This window comes from Brachycentrus maculatus, unplaced genomic scaffold, assembly GCF_059751285.1.
Source record: "Brachycentrus maculatus isolate JH-2025_06_01 unplaced genomic scaffold, ASM5975128v1 h1tg000089l, whole genome shotgun sequence".
In the NCBI taxonomy this organism is placed as follows: Eukaryota; Metazoa; Arthropoda; class Insecta; order Trichoptera; family Brachycentridae; genus Brachycentrus; species Brachycentrus maculatus.
The window spans coordinates 3355302-3375975 of NW_028280843.1; the positions used below are offsets into that span (position 1 = coordinate 3355302).

Genomic DNA, 20674 nt, shown 5'->3' on the forward strand with positions numbered 1-20674 from the left:
CAGATAACAGATTCATGACAGATAAGAGAAAATCGTTCAAACGTGTCTGACGAAAACGTCGGTTGCGGGATTTAATTTTTTTTATTAATTAATTCAGTAGTTAAATTTACCTGTTTTGAAATAAAAAAATCAGCAAACATGGCTGAGGATAACGAAGTTATTTTACCCAAGGATGCTGGAAAATTTATAATGAAATCAGCAAAATTTGTGAAGATCAAGGAAGATGGAATTGCAAAATTAGCTACCGAGGTAAGAACTTTATTTTTCTGGATATAATTATTTTAATTACTTAGATATATAAAGCTTTATTTATTTGCAATCATGATTTCATTATTACTGCAGATCCTAAATAATATAAAAAATGGTAATATTACCATAGAAGGATACGGAGATGATGGGATGCACCCCACTCCCGACGCTGATAATGCAGTAGACTGGATGTTTGTTATAGATACTTTGAATTTTTGTTTCTGGACTCCTGGTGATTCTATTAAATGGAAGGTCGATGGCGAGACAGGATACATGGCACTTTGTGCTGCCCTCCGCCGTGCAATAAAGGTAAATTATCCATTTTAAAAAGGATTATCCCACAAAAACTCAATTTTATTGGCTTGTCTGCAGGTTCATCACAACAAGTGAAGACACAAAAGAATTGAAAATCTACTTTCTTGAATTAATTTTGTAATCACCGGGAATCTAACCCGCTTTGTTAGTTTTGCATTCGAGCATCTATCCAACTACTCCTTAGGGTCGGCATATTTACGTGTATGTATTGTCCACCTCCGTAGTGTAGTGGTCAGCGTGTTTGGCTACCGTGCTGGAGTTACCAGGTTCAATTCCTAGGGGGATCAAAATAATTATGGGTGATTTTTACTCTCATATTTATTTAATATCACCCTGGACTGGTACAAAAAGAGCAGGGCTGATCACCTTGCCTTCATGCAATTAACGATCAAGATAACACTGCGTCACTACGATGCAGTGCCCTGTACACCATTGGTTGCAAATAAGGGTTAAAAAATAATTTATCAGTTTTTTTTCTAGGCATTTACGGATTGTTCTTATATGAAGTATGAACAATCCAAATATTTTAATGATACAACGCAAAATTAAGACCAAATGGAAAAAAAATGTACAATGAAACTTTTTAATATTGAAAATGATTACAAATGGTTTCAGATTGCCATGTATTGACTATAAAATACATTTCATATTAGTAATATGCTTACAATGCCCGTCCATATAAATGTTTGTCTCTTTACATTTTAAAGGAAGGAGTGGATATCACAAATCCTAAAATGTATTCTACCATATCAGAAAAAGAATTGGCTCATATCTTCCGTTCTGACGATGGAACTACTCCAGTGCCCCTTTTGGCCACCAGAGTTGCCTGCCTTCACGAAGTCGGGGAAGTACTGCTGAAAAAGTACGGAGGGTCTTTCAAAAATTGTATCGCGGATGCCAACCAGTCTGCTGTTAAACTGATGAAAATGGTCATTGCAAATTTTCCTTGCTATCGCGACGAGACCTGTTATGAGGGATGTCGTGTTGGGATCTATAAGAGAGCCCAGATCCTTGTTGCCGACTTATGGTCACGTTATGGTGGAAAGAGCTGGGGACAGTTTTACGATATTGAGGATTTGACTATGTTTGCTGACTACCGGGTACCTCAAGTTTTAATTCACTTTGGAGCAATGGAATACACTTCAGAATTAATGGAACTCTTAAAAAAAGGTATGATCTTAATTAACTTCAACACTCTCCTTATCATTCACCGTTCACTTTGTGTAATTTAGAACTTCATATATATTTTTTAATTTCTTTATTTAAAGGAATAACCCACCCGCAAAGCATCTCTATTTTAGATGCTTGTCTGCAGGTAGAATAGTGAGTATAGGAAAGGTAAATGTGAAAAATGCATCACAAACACCCAGACCAATTGAAATTTTTTTTTTCTTGAATTCACTACTTTGTAACTATTTAACTATATGTAAGTCCACATAATATGTAAGTCTACGTAAGTGGTCAGGTTAGGAGTCGAAACAATCGGCGGGTATGTTTGAGGAGATGTATGAACGTGGAAGAGGCGAAGAATTTTTGTAAGGACAGAGTGGTGTGGCGTTCTATTCTCTCTGCCTACCTCTGCGGAGAAGCGGCGTGATAGTTAGTTAGTTAACAATGCTTTTAATATACAAAATATATTCATTAACTCCATTCATATCTTAAAGTAATCAGCACATTTTCACTAATTTCCCATCATTATAATAGTTTTGTATTATGAGATAAGATAATTTAAAATAACTGTTCCACATAGTGTATTTTCAGATTAGCAATGTGTTTTTAATTGTTATTATTTTTAATTATGTTTTATTAGACATGCTTATTTTAATTGAATTCGCAAGTAGGTATTCATCAATTACTTTTTATTTTTATTTTTACAAAAGATGCTACATAAGATGCTTAATGTAATTAGGGTTGTGTAATAATTGTAATACATATAAGGGTGGTGACTGACGGGAGCCATTTCGTCATAACGTAACACGTTACGATGCGAGCATTCAGGCACTCAGTATAGCGAGCCGAGTGCTCCATGTGGATGGAACCCATCTACTATGGAGTGGATGGGTTTTTTTAATGGATGGGTCCAAATTGAAACCGAAAGTTTCCATACGACGGGAGCATTCAGAGAGATCGCAAATACATAAAAAGAATGACATTTTTTGCCAGCTACATCTAATTTTCTTTGTGTTTTAGAAACTATCTTTGAAAGTGGAGCCCGAGAAGAAGTCGAAATAAGAGGAGCTTCTATCGAAGTAGTAGAGCTTGTGAATGCTGCTGTAAAAAATATGATTACTTCAGAAAAAGATACAAACCTTAAACCAAGTGATATCAATGCTGTTTTGATTGACTACTATTTGTGGATTTACCGAAGAAAACACGCTGCAGAATTAGAATACATTCCATTTCATAAAGTTCTTGGAAAATATTATTAATTTTTTTACAAACCGCTTTAAAAAAAAGTTGAGTTTGAAAACTGTTTTTTTAATTGAGATTTTTAACAAAATTTTGTGATATAAAATACTATGATTTCAACACTTAACCGCTTCTGTGCCAAGAGCGAGATTACTCGCATTCTTGGCCGTGCCCAGCAGGCCGGCTATAGAAAAAGAGCGAGTATTCTCGCTCTGGTTTGAGCCTCTGTGTCATGTCACGTCCCGTTTTTTTGGTTAATTTAAAATATGGAAAACACAGAGACATCTATTGGGATAATTTTGTAGTACTTCACTAAACAGACGAAATTACAGTTTTCTGATATTATCGATTTTACAGAGATCTACCCACGAGCTTCGTTTGACAGAAGACAGAGTCACTAAAATAGGGTTGTCAGTTTTCGCGGGTCTATTGTCGATATCTGATGCGCGTCAATAAGTTTATTATAATTTATTGATTTTTGTTAGTTTTTGATACTTGTGCGGAACAATTATCAATTTTTTAACTTGTTTGTGTGTTTTCTGTGTTGTTTGTACATTTGTTTACCGTTTTTTTCGTGTTTCAACTCTGCTCTGTGTGTTTTCTGTGTTTTTGATTTACGTAAATTGGGACATTTATTTAGCCGACAATGGAGAGTGAACCAAATACATCTGGACATGAACAATTGGATGAAGATTTCATGGAAGATGCCGGCCGTACTCCGGATTCCGATGACAGTGATGTTGATTTTGAGATTGGTGATGACGAACAAGATTTTCCTGATATATCTCTGATCGACGAATCCACGCCAGTTTTCGATTGGAAAACTGATGATTTTATTCCCAAAATTAATACTTTCGATTGTGCAAGTTCAGGTTCCAATATTGAAAATGTTGGAACAAGGGAAGTAGACTTCTTCAAACTTTTCATGTCTACTACCCTAATGAGTTACATTTGTGATGAGACAAATAAGCAGTACCAATATGTAAAGAGCAACTGCAATGAGTTGACTTGGAGGCTAAAACAATGGACTGACACAACAATTGAGGAACTATACATTTTTTTGGCTTTGTGTCACTTGATGGCCTGCAATTCGAGAAATAAAATTCAAGACCACTGGTCAACTGACATTCTACTTTACTCCCCCATATATTCAGATACCATGTCTCGAAATAGATTTCAAATAATCCTTCGCATGCTCCACTTTAGTGACAATACTCAGCAAGCAGGTGGGGACAAAATGTTCAAAATAAGGTACATAGTGGATAATTTTAAAAAAAAATTTGGAGAGTACATGTTTCCTTACATGAATATTTGCATTGATGAAAGTTTGCTTCTATTCAAAGGCAGACTGTCATTTAGGCAATATATTCCATCAAAAGCAAGCCGTTTTGGGATTAAATTTTTTGTACTGTGTGACTGTGCTACGGGATATGTTCTGAACTTCATTATTTACACTGGGAAAACGACAGAATACGTACCACATCCACATGTAGGCATATCAGGGAGCTTAGTCATGACACTCATGGAGCCATATTTAGATCGGGGACATACACTGTACATTGATAACTGGTACACTAGTCCTCTTTTACTCCAAAGGCTCCATGATCGGAAAACGAATGCTTGTGGTACTGTAAGAAGAAACCGAAAAGGTATGCCAAAGTTCACTGAAAAACTGAAGAAGGGGGAAATGAAAAATTTTCATACCGACACCCTTTCGGCCCAAATTTGGAAGGATAAAAGGGAGGTTTGTATGCTCACAACTCTTCATCCACCTATTCTAAGCGAAACAGGCAAAACCACATACCGGAATGAACCAATAATCAAACCTGAAAGTGTTCAAGACTATAACAAGAACATGGGTGCAGTTGACCAATCTGATATGGTTTTGTCGAGTGTCCACTCATCGCGGAAGACAATGAGGTGGTATAAAAAAATATTCTTTCACCTAATGGACCTAGCATTACTGAATGCCCATTTACTTCACCGACAAAAAACAGGAAAACGTATGCCGCTAGCACAGTTTCAGATGGAGGTGATAAGGCAACTGATTCAACAACATAAACCTAATATACCCTCGAAATGTACCCATAGGAAAAGAAAGGCGGATCTGCCATCACGTCTAACCGAAAGGCACTTTATGGACAAACTACCTCCAACTGCAAAAAAAGCAGCACCTACGGCCAGATGCGTAGTATGCCTATCAAAAAATAAAAGAAAAGAATCGAGGTATCACTGCAAGCAGTGCAAAGTGGCTCTCTGCATTGAACCGTGTTTCGAACAATACCATACATTAGAAGACTTTTAATTTTATTTTCAAAAAAAAAAAAAAAGAAAAAAAAAAGAAAAATATATATATATATATTTAGTTTACAATTTAAAAAAACAATCGATCTTAATAATAGAGTCTTTTAATTAATTGTTAATATTTTTCTAATGCAAGTTCCCATATTTCTGTGACAAGTTGTGGCAACCCTGACATTTTCTGAAAAATTAAAGTATGTTTATCTAAGTGAAGGGAAGCAAATACGTCGTACATTGAATAAATTTGGTAAGTCATTTAAATATCCTATCAAAGTGTAATGTTTTTAATTGATAAAAATAAAATTTAAAAATGATTTATTTTGATTAAAAATTCACGGCCTGCTGTGCACAGCTACAGTTCTACCTACTGGCATTTAAAAGGTTAAGGAATATCTTTGATTTATGTAATTTAATACGTAATTACTCGAATTAAAAAAAAAATACTTATTTTTTATTATGCTGCTATGTTTAGACATTATGTGCAGTCGTTTTTAAATGTGAATATGTGGTTTTATTATTTAAAAAAAAAGTAATGAAATTGTTTATTTTTGAGTAACATTTTATTAATAAAATACTAAAGTAACAACACTTTACAGTCATTTTTTGGATATATCCATAATTTTATAATTATAATCTTTTAAAAGTATTGTTTATGAATAATTTAATAATAATGGATAAAGTGTGAACCTTTTATGCTAAAAATACAAAATTAAAAGTTTATATTTATTTGTAATATTGTTTTACTTTGGATTATTTGGTAATACATATTAAAAGAGTACATATAAAAAAAAACTTTGAGGTATTCATGACTCAAAATATAACCATTAAAATGAATTCCATTAAATAAAGGATTTAGTATTAGTCTGCCTCTTTAGGCATGTACAATACTAGTACAAATATACATACATATATTATGGTGATATTAAAAATAATGACATTAAAATATTATTGATTTGAATTATGGTATACCTAATAACACTAAACATTAAATAATTTTACAATATTAACACTTTAAAATGGCACCAAACGATTTAGATAATTCATCAGTTTAAAATTTTACAGAAACGATTTTTATAATGATACAAATAAAGTAAATTTGTTCCGGTTGTGCGTTCATACACATATGAAAGTTTGTTCACTGGCTCGGCACCTTTAAATATTAAATATAATTGAATATCATACAAATTCAATTCCCAATAGCATATTTTTTCAAAATACATAAATGTAGTCTTTTAACTAAAATTTTTGATATTTTAAATATAACTTAAAATTCTTGACTACTTTCACCTAAACATATATTTGTTGACTCAGTGCAGTTGGAATGCCTGTACTATTATATTTAATTGGCGATTCAGTTGGCTTGGCCATGTACTCCGCATGCCTCCTGAGAGCCTTAATCAAGCTTGCCTCTTTTACAAGGCATCAGGTTCGCGCCGCCCAGGACGACCACTGCTCACAATTCGTTGGCAGTTCTCATCAGAACTTCGGGACGCGGATCTGACTGGGGAGGATGCAAAGGAGCTGGCAGCCGACAGAAAAGCCTGGAGACAGTTTGTGGACTCCATATGCTCCACCTAGGGAGCGGATATGGTTTGATAATAATTATATTTAAATTAATATTTAACATAAGCAATATTTGATTTCAATGGCTGATCTTAAAACTAATGTAGATACTTGATGTATTTATTGCTGATATATTTACAGTATTTCTTTAAACAGTTAATGCTGGTTCAGTTGTTCAAAAAAGGCGAGCTTGTTTCTCAAAGACCCTGGTTCTGGGGCAGGACTATCAGGGCGACTCGGTGATTTGCCTTCCTTCGAGAGGCCATCGACTCCTATTGGCACATTCTTGCTACCTCCCGGGTGAATGTTAGTCTGGACGGGCATAGAATGTTTCAGCTCATCTCGGAATTCCTTAGAAATACTCCGGGCTGTAAGGGAATGCATGTGCTGTGGCTGTCTTAGAGAAGTCTGGCTGGCCGAGAAAGATTTGGTGATGATTTTGTTTTCCAATAAGTCTTTGCTTATCTTTCTCTTAGGCTGAAAGAATGAAATAATTTATTGGTAGACAAATAATACGATCATATGTTGTGCAAATGCTAAACAAGGGGATAGATATCATTTTGAGAAAAGGAGGATTGAATTATTTTTAAAACATAGTGTGTAGGAACCTATTGTTCAAAACGATTTGACTTACTTTATTTATTGGAAGATTTTCAGATTCTTGGGTAAAGAATTTTTTCACCAAGTTCCTAACTGAAGGTAATTCAATATCACTTTCAATCTTGGATTCTGGTAATTTTTTTGTTCCTACGGCATCTCTTGTTTCCCGGTAAACATCTCCAGTTGATTTCCACGATTTTATATTTTTAGAAACAAGCAAATGATCATCCGTGGAATGTTCATTGAAATTTAGATTTCTGTTATTTTTTACTTCAGTGATGGTTTGATTAGATATTTGCGGAGTACTTGATACAATTCTACCCGTTGTTATATTGTACACTCTCGGTGAATCGTCAACGCTGCTGATGCTATCACTTTGATCCATAACTTCATTGTTATTAACTATTATTCCATTTGTGAGTTCCAGTAATTTTTGTGTGGATTCTTTATTTAAGTCAACAGGTAACATATATAAATCGTGTTCATCGTTTTCATATTTAAATGCCTCTTTATACAAGTCCTCAAATTTCGAATCTACATCATCCACCATTATTGGCGTTGCTTCATATAATTCTGACTGTAACATTGCTGAATGTACATCTGGCTGGGAGGTTACTTCAGTTTGTTGTAGAATTTCAATTATTTTTGTTGGAGGTGTGAAATGTTCTTCTTCAACTTGCGGAGTTTCTTCAAGTATTTCTATTTGGGGTGGAAGATCATGTATCATTGCTTTATTTATTATCTGGCTGATTTCAGTAACCTCTACTTTTGGTAGATTGTTTTCTTGCATATCCCTTTGTTGCCATGACTGTAATCAAATTTTAAAAGAAGTTTAAAACACACTAATTAAAAATAAAAAATAAACAAGCAAATAAAACAGACAGTATTCCCCTTGAATGTACATTAATATTTCATTTTGTTAGTTTTTATTTATGCTTAAATTTGTGTTAGCTTTCTTATGGTTAGTGAGCATTATTCTAATTCATGCGTGGTTTAGTCAAGAGTAATAAATTAAATAGAAGACTCACCATAAGTTTGAAATTAATATTTCACGCAAAACTATTACATGCTTTTGAAATCAGTGCATTAATCATAAATAAAGTGCTTCAATCATTGGGTCGGTTATTAGAATACATAATTTTTGACAAACATCTAGGATTCAGTTTAAGCATGTAAATAATTTCAGTTTACTAATATTTACACAAATACTGCATGCATTTTTTTAATAGCAAGAAAGTCAGTAATATTGTACAAATGAAGTTTACTGATTCAATTTTGGGGGTTTGGGGATAGCTGAAGTCGGGCCAGAAAAAAATAATCAGGTTTTTCCTATTTATTTCTAAATTTTTGAAAATAATATATGTACATAAATATTACATAAAAATAATTGTGATTTAAATAAAAATGAATCGACTTGGTGGTACCCTTTACGTTTTTTTATGTGCCAGCTTGCTAGTTGAATGATAAAAATATCCATTTTAAAATATATACATACATAAAAAGATTAATATATATTTTTTCTTATCCTATATTTAAAATATGCTTTTATTTATTTTTCTTTTAGTTCTGATTCTTACTAAATGGTATGAAAATATGATAAAACATTTTTATCAATAAAACTACTTTTTATTATTTACTAATAATTTCAGAGTTAAAAAAGAGATTCTACTTCGGCAAGCTGTAAAAATTATTGCTATTTCTAAGCCGCAAACTTCCTCCAAATATGGTTTCTAAGCTAGGTTTTTGTGTGCTTTTATTCTTCCCTAAACTTTCACTTTTTAACAAACGCAAACTGCTAAGTGTATGATATTTAGTTTCAACAACTTCGGGTTTTATAGGTATATTCAGTTTTAACAGATCAATATTCGCATACTCCTTAGTTTTAGATGTCAGTTGGGAATTTGGATAAATGTCAGTTTGGGTTTTGTAATAATCAGGTCTCCTCGTTCTGATATTTGTATCTGAGGAGCTTCGCTGGATATCTGTGTCAGTATTTTCAAATAAAGGATTAATAGCAAAGCCGTGGCTAGCATTTCTAGACCTCATGCAAACTCTCGATATATTTTCATGTAACGCAGAACCTTCCAGATCATTCAACGAATTGTTGAAACTTACTGGAGTTATGGCTTCGGATGTTGATCGCGTCAACCTGTTTGGTTTATATTCGATTTTAACGGAGTCATCGGGAACAGAATCAAATCTCATTTCTGAGAAACGTTTTCGTGCTCCGGTTGCTTTTTTTGCTTCATTGATGTAGTAATCTCTTCCGTACCTGTAAATAAAATTACAATTAATTTTTTTTGTTTCATGTGTGAAATATATTATCAAAAAAACAATATTATGTAAACTTTATAAAATAAAACAATTTTTTTTAACCACGTTTTATTGGTACTTTTTTTTCTCCAACCGGTTTCGACAAGAACCTTGTCATCATCAGGATTAAGGTACATGTTTAACCCTGATGAAGACAAGGTTCTTATTGAAACCAGTTGGAGAAAAAAAGTACCAATAAAAAGTGGTTGAAAACAAAGTTGTTTTATTTCATTAAGTTTGTAAAATGTACCATAAAGTAACTGCGAAAAACATTCAAGAAACGATATAATGTATTTCAAAATGGGAAAATATTTTAATTGATATTTTAGCCTGGGCAGTTAAACAAAAAAAATATTATAAACCCCTATACATAGATCTCTGTGAACAAAAATATATTTGGAGATTGTTTAATGAAGCTTACATGGAAGCAGGATTTTGAACAAATATTTTAGATAAGTATGTAAAATACTTACTTTTGAATTTTTTACTTTATAAATATGGTAAATAAAGATTATACTTTAGAGATATTATAGATCAACTGAGAGAACCATGTTTTTCCGATAAAAATCCGAACATTAAAAGGATTAATGGCCGTCATGATATGGGTTAAGTGACTACTAATACACCATGTAACGTTGCTCATTCTGCCCATAATTGAATATTAATATTAAAATAGATTTTGGAGCTTACATATTTATATATTATATGTATATGTAGGGAACAAACTATGTGAGAGCTCCTACCCCTATCTATTGAATTTTTAATGAAATAATAGAGTTAAAACCTTTATTAAATTAGTTGAAATTCTTTCTGTATCATTTCTTCAAATTGGAAACATTAAAAAATGTTTTACTTTTACCTTTTAAAATCTGATTGGTTTTCACTCAAAACGACTTGTAGAGGTACTCCTGTTGTCTTCTTTTCCTTTTGTACATTTTCAGTTGGTGTGTTTTTTGTAACCATATCAAACAATGAACTATTGTTTTGTTTACTCAATCGCCTTTCAATGGCCTCGGGTGAATATGGGTTATTTTCCATTGGAACTGCATTCAGCCATTTTTTGTGCTCTCTCTCCGCAATAGAACCTTTAAAAATATCAAACCATCAATGATTTCATTATAAGTTATAGTTATATAAATATAAGAATATTCATTAGATGCCGGAAGTAGTAATATGCTTGTACCCAGCAGGCCGTGATTTTTTTAAACCAAAATGTGAAAGCTTTTAGAAATATCACTGTAACTTTGATAATATTGGTAAATTGTAATATTTTAGCATTTCTTGATCTTTCGAATATATGTTTCTATGTATTCTAAATATATTCCAATTAAAAAATATCGCAATTGGATTTGATATTGGCTTGCGAAAAGCTCAAATGAGAGTTTGAGCTTTTCATTTTGTATAGTCGGTCTGAGGAGCACGAATCGGAGGGCACGTTAACGCGCTCGTAGCACTGAACCGGTTAATGAATCAATAGTGTCGGGTTGTGGTCCCGTAGTAAGTGTTGCGGACTCTTAAGGCTGAGTTTCTCGGTTGGAACCTACTCTACCACAATTTGATACCTATTTCTAATAATGAGCCGGTTAGGCTCACAGAAATTGTATGAAATTGAAATATTTGTGTAAATAATAAAATAACAAATATTTCTCTTTAAAACAAAAAAATTATACATATTTGGTTTATTTCTAATGGTTTTATTGATTTCATTCTCTTAAGGGAAAAAATGACATACATAAATACTGCGTCAATTTGTTAACAGAGTCGTGAAATTAATTTTAAATGATAATGGGCACCGAATTAATTCTTCAATAATTTATTTTTAACTTGTTGGCTAGTTTTTTTTAACCCATTTGGCTAAAAAACTTAATCGAAGTTTTATGTTAATTTTGTACTATCCTGCAATTCAATTCATAAAGTAGGTAATTGCAAATTTAATACTCTATAATGACGTCTATATTCAATATGTGAATACAAGTTATAATTTTTTTTTTACTTTGGTGGATCAAAAGATATCGCTTTATGGCAATGAGCCTGCTAATTAATACACCCTTTGTATAAGAGTTCAATAAACAAATATAGATATTTTTATTTAATGCTACAGTCCTTGAATTTTAGTTTACATAAACCGTTTCATCCATACTCGTTTCATCTATAATGAGTTAGTGACATTAGTTCATATGTGCATCCGTTAGTGCAAGAAAGTGCTTTAAATTTTGTGAATATTTTACAGTGAAACACAACTAATTCAGCATATAAAAGTTATGTTATACTATTTCCAATAATCCAACATTTAGTCCTTAGTAGTCTATAGTATCAGATGAACTAGACATTTTATTTTAGAATAATCCCATATATTCCAGTAATTAGGCATTATAAGGTTTCATCTATGAGCTATCGCTACATTGGTGAATATCATAAATTAGAAGTAGGTAGGTATGTAAATTAACAAAACCCTAGGACAAAATTTTAAAATCAAGATTTTAAAGTTTATAGCTATTGAGTAATTTTACCAGGTGTTGTTTCAATTCCAGAATATTCAATCACATCAATGTCCCGAGTTTTGGGACTTTCTTCAATAATCGGGTCATGTTCTTCATTTTTAAATGGTTTTCCATTCATAACAAATTGAATTCCGTCATTTTCATCAACGGTTTCATCAATTATTTCAATTTGTTTGCTTTTTGGGATGTTAAAGTGCTGTTCGATGTTAGTTTCGTTGTGTGCAGATAGGACTGTGGAAAGGTGCAATTTACATAAGTTAATAAGTTTTTTTTCAAGTTATAGTTAAGAACTTGTATTTTTGTTGTTTTGCATTACGCATTAGTGGTTCTGGTCTTGATGTAAATATCCAGTTTTCAAGTTTTAAAATTATTTGTAAAATAGTAAGACGATTATTTACAATAACAACAAAAAAATACAGGGCATATAATGTAAAACCTTTTCATATTTACATTTTAAACAATTAATAAATTTTGGGTATATATTTTGTAACATATCCAGAGGAGAAAATATTGCCAGCGATAAATAATGCTGTGACAGTATAAAATGCTTTATTTACAGGTTGATAATATTGCTAATTTGGCACAATGATTTAACACTTCAAATAATTTAATATCTACTTAATGACACATTTAGTAATTTAGCAAGTAGTTGTTAGTTAAAATATTAGTGTACTGATTATTTTATCTAAAAATACTTATTTTTTCCATACATTCCAGTAATCTCGAAACATTCACAGGTTTTATATATCATGGGTATACTGGCAAAAGAAACGATAACTCCAAAATCCCTGTTTTAATAATCTCTGTTATTTAATGCTCTTAGCCTGAATATAATAACCGATTTTAAACTCGAAGTTGAATTTACTTTTAAAACCACATATTTCAAAGCCATTTCAAACTACATATGTAGTGTATTTTGCCAGCTTATAGAACATTGAAAACTTTATCATATGCATCATTCAGTCAAAATTGCATATTTTTGAGTGAAGGTTTTTAGCCAGTACACCCACGATATGTAGTGCAAGATGAGTAAATATTTTAAACTACAGATAGGTAGGTATGTAAATAAACAAAACCCTAGGACCTACAAGATTTGAAAATTATTTTATAGCTATTGAATTATTTTACCAGGTGTCGTTTCGATTCTAGAATTTTCAATCACATCAATGTCCCGAGTTTTGGGACTTTCTTCGAAAATCGGGTCATGTTCTTCATTTTTAAATGGTTCCCCATTTATAACAAATTGAATTGCGTCATTTTCATCAACAGTTTCAATTATTTCAATTTGTTTGCTCTCTGTGATGTTAAAGTGCTCTTTGATGTTAGTTTCGTTGTGTGCAGATAGGACTGTGGAAAGGTGCAATTTACACAAGTTGATAAGTTTGTTCCAGTTATAGTTTTATAAGTAACTGTTTTTTTGTTGTTGTTATTCACTAGGCGTTGGTGGTTCTTGTCTTCAATATGCATTTCCCAAGTTAAATTTATTAACAATTAATTCTGAGTACCTATATGTTTTGTAATATATCAAGAGCAGAAAATATTGCCTGCGATAAATAATGCTGTGACAGTATAAAATACTTTATTTACAGATTGATAATATTGCTAATTTGGCACTTTTTATTTAACACTTCAAATACTTCAATATTTACTAAGTGACACATTTAGTAATTTTGCAAGTACATACTTAGTTATTAGTTGCAATACTAAATGTACTGACTATTTTATCTAAAAATCCTTATTTATTCCATACATTCCAGTAATCCCGCAACATTCACAGGTTTTATATATGTAGTGCAAGATTAGAAAATATTTTGAACTACAGATAGGTATGTAAAATGACGAAAACATCTGGGCCAAGACGACTTAAAAATAATTTTAGAGCAATGTATTCAAAAAAATTACCAGGCGTTGTTTCATTTCCAGAATATTTAATCACATCAAAATCCTGAGTTTTTGGAGTGTGTTCTACAATCGCGTCTTGTTCTTCATTTTTTAATAGTTTCCCATTCATAACAATGTGAATATCATCATTTTCATTGATGATATAATTTTTTTCAGTTTGCTTGCTCTCTGTTACATTAAAGCGCTGTTCAATGCTAGTTTCAATGTGTGCAGAAAGAACTGTGGAAAGGTGCAATTTATACAAGTTAAAACTAAACTAGTTCTACAAGATACTAGTAATACAAGAAAATATAGACAATATTCAATCAAGGAAAATATGAACATGGATTTGTACACTTTAAAATAAGCTAATTACCTGGAACCATGGGCATAAGTATAATTTCTTCCTCTACTTGTATTTCAGAAGGGTCTGGCAGTCTGAAATAAAAAGTAGCTTTATAGAGTAACAGTATGAATGTATTTTTTTATCTACTGAAAATGGTGAAATCGTAAATAACACTTTTTTACTGGCTAAAGAAAATTTCAACTTGAGATTCTAAATAATTTTAAAATTTCACATTACTTAGACGTTGGTAAAGGTGGTGGTGGTTCATCTTCATTGTCATCCATTTCATCGAGGTAAAGGCTTCCTTGAATGGGAACATCATGTTGTCTTTTCAAGCTATCCATATGTCTTTGTACAGGTAATGTTATTGTTTCTATGTATTCACTTTCTTGTTGATGACCTTCCAACGACTCCAAATTATCTTCTTCTATAACAGAGATTGAGAAAAATAAAATTGGCATATTAAGAAAAAAAAAACTTCACGTTCAGTAACGTTTAAAAGATTCTAGCTTCTTACCTTTCTTTTCAACGACATCTAAATTAGTTGCATCATGAAGATCTTCTGTGAAAACATCTTCTATGATTGAAGACGACCTCATTGTGGATAGACCTATGCTATGTATCTGTCTATCAGCTTCATCTGATTCTAAACTACGCAAAAACTCTCGCATGGCATTCGCTTGAATTGTCGGAGTACCCGGAGTCATTGGAGTTTCTAATGTTGACTGAATGGATACATTAATAGTTTTATTTTTGTTTTCTTCATCTCCAATTTTAATCAGATCAAAGACAACTTCCTGATTGTCATTTTCGTCTTTGAAAACATCAGCAAGTTTGTTGTCTTTTACTTGAGATGTTTTCTCAATTATTGTTACTTCTGGACCACTGTTGTCAGTCATATTGAGCAATGGTACATTATTCTCATTCATGTCTTGGTCAATCAATGCCAAAACAATGTCTGGATTCTTTCCTCCAATAATTGTTTTCGAGTTCACTAACACTTGGCTTATATCAGTTGGGTTTTCATCAGTTTCTGATCCTGCTTCGGAAAGGTCCGTTGTGTCTTCAGCGTCACGATCACCAATCTTGGCTCGGTATTCTGTGTTAGAATTTGGAATGAGCATAGGTACTGGCACAGACTGGGAATTCTTTATCCTTTTCTTCTGGAACAACCAGTTTTCTTCCCATGAATTATTGTTTGCATAAATATCACTGTTTTGACTGAGGTTTCCATTAGTTTCACGATGGTTCATTTCATTGGAATTTTGTGTCTCGAGGCTTATATCTGTAAAAAAAATGAACATTTTACTCTCTTTTTGTAAAATAAGTACTGCTTTTAGACTCCAATACGATTTGTTTATTTAGCAATTTGCTTTACCTGTTGATTCAACAATATCTCCCCCGTATTCCGGAAAGGCAACTCTGCTTTTGTGGAAGTTTATATTGGCTAAAGCACCATCGACTGGATTGTGGTAAGAAGCGGTAAAATGTTCTTCGTCATCAGTGCTTGAATCACCGCTACGCAAAGAACGATCTTTATTCTGTAACACACAAATATTACATCACTAGATATCAACATTATGTTTATCGAAAAGGTTATTGAGAGAATCTAACCGAATTCAAGAATTTATTGGACGATCAGGTGCACAATGTGCCAGCCCATAATGTGCCAGCGTTTACCTCGCAAGACATTGGACCTTTCAAGAAAAAGGTTCTTCTTCTCTATCTTAGTCCTCATTACTGAGGGTTGTGACCCTTGTCGAATCAATGACTCTTCTCCAGGTATCCCTTGACTGAGCTTCACGTAGCGCTCCAAACACCGTGGTGCTGGCTGTTGTCTTAACTTGATCGGTCCATCATGTGGGGAATCTTCCTCTCCCTGTCTTCCTCTCCCTGTCTTCCTCTCCCTGTCTTCCTCTCCCTGTCTTCCTCTCGAGTCTACCAATCACAACCAGTCATTCCAGACTATCTTTATAGAAGAAATAGGTTGCTAATCGACAAAGATTCTCACTATAATCAGTCCATCCGTTGCTCGCCCGCTGGAGTCTGAGTGGATATAGTCATCCTGTGAGGCTGGTTCCAGGCTGGGGGAACTGTCTCCAGAGCGAGGGCGCCGGGCTCGGCGCCGCGGCCCTCCTGTAGCCCCGTCTGGACTAGAACTGCCCGAGTGCACTCCGCTACTGCTGGCTCCTGTGCTGCGCTTCAGGTCGTGTTGGTATCGTCCAATTACCTGAAATATAACAGTATTTTTATTTATTCAAATAATCAGCCAGAGTTCTGGACAGTTGTGTATGCGGAAACTGCAGTTGGCAAATTATGAGTCACATTTAGTTTCCAATTAGATTGTGGTGAGAATTATTTACCTATTAGATTTGGAAAAAGCTTTTATTCTTTAAAACATTTCATAAAATCAATCTGAATTCACCATATAACTTTAATTAGGATAATGATTAATAAGGAATAAATAGTTTATTGATTGACTCCAAAAACCATGAGTTGATAAATAATGTAACAATTTCCGAGAAAATTGCATTTGGTGTACCTCAAGGCAGCACATTGGGACCTCTACTATTTTACAAAATTAGTACCTAAGTTAATTTCTGCAATTGAAGCATTTATATAAAAGAAACCTAAATGAGTAGAATGTAAATTACTTAATCTAGCCAATGACAGATCGTAAGCTCCGTAAATTCCTAGACTTCCATATTCGCATCTCAATAGACTTCTCCATCTATGTTGAAATAGCAATGAATTTGAAATATTGGAAAACTCCATTAAAAAGCTGTTAAAATTACTAATTATCAATAAAATATAGTTTTTTTAGCTTATTGAATGACTTCTAGTGTGTATAACACAAAAGGATCTAACTTATTCGAGTGATTACGTAAGGCAGGGGTAACCAACGTTTAGACTGTGGTATAGTGTGTAATATGACCGATCTGGTTTTACTTTAATACTGATAAGATTATTATTGGCATAAAAAAATGTTTGAATGAACAATTGAAATTTCATTTGGTAACAAGTTAGTCCATACAGTAGGTTTTAGTTTCGTGTAGTGAAAGTTAGGAAAAAGTGCCGAGGAAAGCCGAGAAAATTATATGAAAAACACCTTTGAATTTGTTGCAATAAAAAAATAAAACACATTTTTTTAATTAAAAAAAATGTATATGGTATAACCAAACAAAGCATATTGCTACAATATTACTCTCAAAGTTATCAAAAATTAAATAGGAACATAAACGGCTATTTAAACAACATTGCTTTTTATTCGCTGTCGAATTCACTGTCTTCAAAATATGTATTTTCTGATGGATTTCTGAGTAAATTTAGATTTGCAAACACTTTCGACTTTCTTGGAGTGGATGTCCTCAAACTAAAAATTAGGGAATCCGCGCGCGGGCGGGTCGGATCTAGCCCAGAAAACATTTTCATCCAGCCCTCCAAAAAATACCAATTTCTCCGTATAAATAATTTATTTAAAAACAATATATCATATTTAATAGTTTTGTTATTTGGTTGTGAATTCACGCCCGCTATATTTCAATTTATAATTTGGAATTCGATTAGTCAGTAGGTAGTGAACCCAAAATAATAAAAAAATAGTTGTTCGAAAAAATAATTTATTTTTGATCCGGCCCCCCGTGTTTACAAAAAAATCAATCCGGTACTTTTCTCAAGAAAATTGGTGACCACTGACATAAGCCATCAATTGTACATATAATGCATTTTTATCATTATTATCAGTTATTTTTGGTTGCTTTTGAATATTAAATTGATTTTTAATTTGAAAATAATACTTTATTTTTCAGAATACACGAAGTTTTTGAAAGAGTGAAGAAATAGTATAAGGTATAATGTATGTTTTGACATTGAAGTGGAATTGAATTTCACAAATAAAACTAAATGTCAATTGTTTATGGTATTAACTATGTAATAGATATTATGCAATGGTTGTTTTGACCTCCGTCATGTGTGAATGTCATCTAGAAGGGGAATATTTATGAAACGTATTAATTATTCTATTGTTATTTTGAAAATAATTACTTCCTATAAATTTTTATCTCCGATGTTTTTATTTCGAATTACTTGGGATAACCTGTTCAATAGTAAACTTTGTGTAGAGTATCATTATTTTATATAATCATTTACAATGCATTTAAATGCATAAATAATTAACAAATAAAATAAATAAAGATGATACGTTTTAAAAAAATCTATCCACAATAGTCCTTCTTAGATGAGTTTTTAAAGAAGGTACGTTATCAATATTTTAAATATTTGAAATATTTGTAATTTGTAAAGGAAATTGACATTGTAAGAATATCATTGCCTAAAAAGTACATAAAAAGAAACACCTTGACGAACGTTAAGCTTTAAGTAAATTCTGTCATAAATACAAAAATATGTACTCAATAATTCTCACCTCGTTTGATGGATCGTTCGCAGTTTTATCACATTTTTTTGTGGTATCAACATTCATCTTATCACTTTCTTATTACGCGTTTTATTAAAATAAAATTCATAAAACAAGATCGGTGTTTTTTTTTTTAAACATATTTTCGAGCAAATATCTAAATATATAAATAATATAAAATGTATAAAAATGAAGACAATTTAACACAAAAAATGTTATTTAACAGCTCTTTAAATGCATGTTTTTAAAATATAAAGTAAATGTTCATTTATGAAGAAAAAATATAAGAAAAACAAATAGTCTTTATTTTTACGGTCAGTTTACGGTATATGATGTATTTCACGAGATTTTGTAATTAAAACAACATCCAAATTCGTAATTAAAAATATAGTAATAAACCGTAATCGTAAAAGTATTTTGCCTTTTTTTGCATTTAATATGATGATCAGTATTTAAAGCATTATATTGTCTTACAATAAAAATGTCGTCAGATTAACGAAGGATATAATAATGAAAAAATTAAAATAAAATATACCAACTCTATTGATAGTTTAATTCACAGAGACGTTTGCAATGTTTTATCTCAATTCACAGATTATTATTTTTGAAATGAAAAACATCCCAAACGGTCTAATGGTTGGCCCCGAGTGTCATGTTACTCGCAGGTGCACTGAACCGACTCAAACTACCATCGATTCTACAGTTCGTACTCAATACTTGAGAAGTTATGAGCAAATTTATAAAACAGGGTTACCATCGATATGCAGGAATGTTTTACGTCCTTATCATATACTTTTGGCGAAAATAACGAGATAAGATTGGAAGTTTTCACAGATTATTATTTATTTTAAAGATAAATATGTACATATATACTTGATTGTAACCCATTGATTAATTAGATATTAATTGAGATAACGGTGCTTCGTTGTACTCAAAATGTTTTTAACGTGATAACACCGATAAATAAGAAAGTCTTTAAAGCCAGAATACAAAAACTATATACAATTGACTTCAAAAATCAAAATTATTTCCAACATTTAATGAATAATGTCCGCCTCCGTAGTGTAATGGTCAGCATGCTCGGCTACCGTTATGGAGGTCCCGGGTTCGATTCCTAGGGGGGTTTCATAAATATAAGTGATTTTTTCACTCTAATATTTATTCAATGTTACACTGGACTGGTACCTGAAGTGGAGGGCTGATCACCTTTCCTTCATGTGTAAACGATTGAGATAACACTGCGTTTATATGAAACAGTGCCCTATGCACCATTGGGGTGCGGTAAGGGATTTATTTTTATTATTATTTAATGAATAAAAGATGCGCCGAAATTGGGATTGTTTTTGGACGATACTTTAAGATTATCCTAAAAATGTATTTAAAAATTCAAAAAATAACATCGATATCGAATCTATGAACTTATTTTCCTCGTAAAACAGTTATTTTTTCACTGTTCATCCCTTCGAACAATTAGTTGAAGTGACATATGCTCTTCCCGCGATACCATACAAAGTCTGCTTTTCTGTTATGATAGGCCACTTTCTTGGCTTCTTTTTTTACCTGACAAAACGTATTACTTCAATTCGCATCAGAGATTATTGCTCCCAGATAAGTAAAGTATTGATTGTTTAAAAAAAAAACACTAAACAATGTATTATACCACTTACTGAGTAATATTTCATTACACACGACTAGTTTCGAAAATTAACAGATGTTTTCACCTGTAGATGAAAACATCTGCTGGTTCGAAACTAGATGTGTGTAATGAAATAAAATTCATAA

General features: G+C 32.3%; 2 protein-coding genes across 8 annotated transcripts in view; one reads left to right on the plus strand and one right to left on the minus strand.

The window, feature by feature from the left end:
• The first annotated feature begins 16 nt into the window (after positions 1 to 16).
• LOC148310751 (queuosine 5'-phosphate N-glycosylase/hydrolase) lies at positions 17 to 6004 on the plus strand. Its single transcript, XM_088258008.1, has 5 exons — positions 17 to 249; positions 343 to 558; positions 1272 to 1734; positions 2755 to 3108; positions 5662 to 6004. Exons 1-4 carry the CDS (start codon positions 139 to 141, stop codon positions 2991 to 2993), a joined length of 1029 nt encoding a protein of 342 aa, XP_088114134.1. The 5' UTR covers positions 17 to 138; the 3' UTR covers positions 2994 to 3108; positions 5662 to 6004.
• LOC148310752 (uncharacterized) overlaps positions 5996 to 20674 on the minus strand; it is a 33942-nt gene continuing 19263 nt past the window's right edge. For 3 of the 7 annotated variants that reach the window (XM_088258002.1, XM_088258000.1, XM_088258003.1), the window contains exons 4-15: positions 16490 to 16708; positions 15857 to 16019; positions 14996 to 15763; positions 14716 to 14905; positions 14509 to 14570; positions 14154 to 14372; positions 13380 to 13598; positions 12261 to 12482; positions 10610 to 10835; positions 9553 to 9709; positions 7472 to 8245; positions 5996 to 7314 (exon numbers count right to left, since the gene is read on the minus strand). In XM_088258002.1, the coding sequence (XP_088114128.1) occupies positions 6994 to 7314; positions 7472 to 8245; positions 9553 to 9709; positions 10610 to 10835; positions 12261 to 12482; positions 13380 to 13598; positions 14154 to 14372; positions 14509 to 14570; positions 14716 to 14905; positions 14996 to 15763; positions 15857 to 16019; positions 16490 to 16708 (3540 nt within the window). In that variant the 3' untranslated portion in view covers positions 5996 to 6993. The remainder of the gene's footprint in view (positions 7315 to 7471; positions 8246 to 9552; positions 9710 to 10609; positions 10836 to 12260; positions 12483 to 13379; positions 13599 to 14153; positions 14373 to 14508; positions 14571 to 14715; positions 14906 to 14995; positions 15764 to 15856; positions 16020 to 16489; positions 16709 to 20674) is intronic. The other 4 variants (XM_088258006.1, XM_088258005.1, XM_088258004.1 and 1 more) reach the window with 2 other exon arrangements.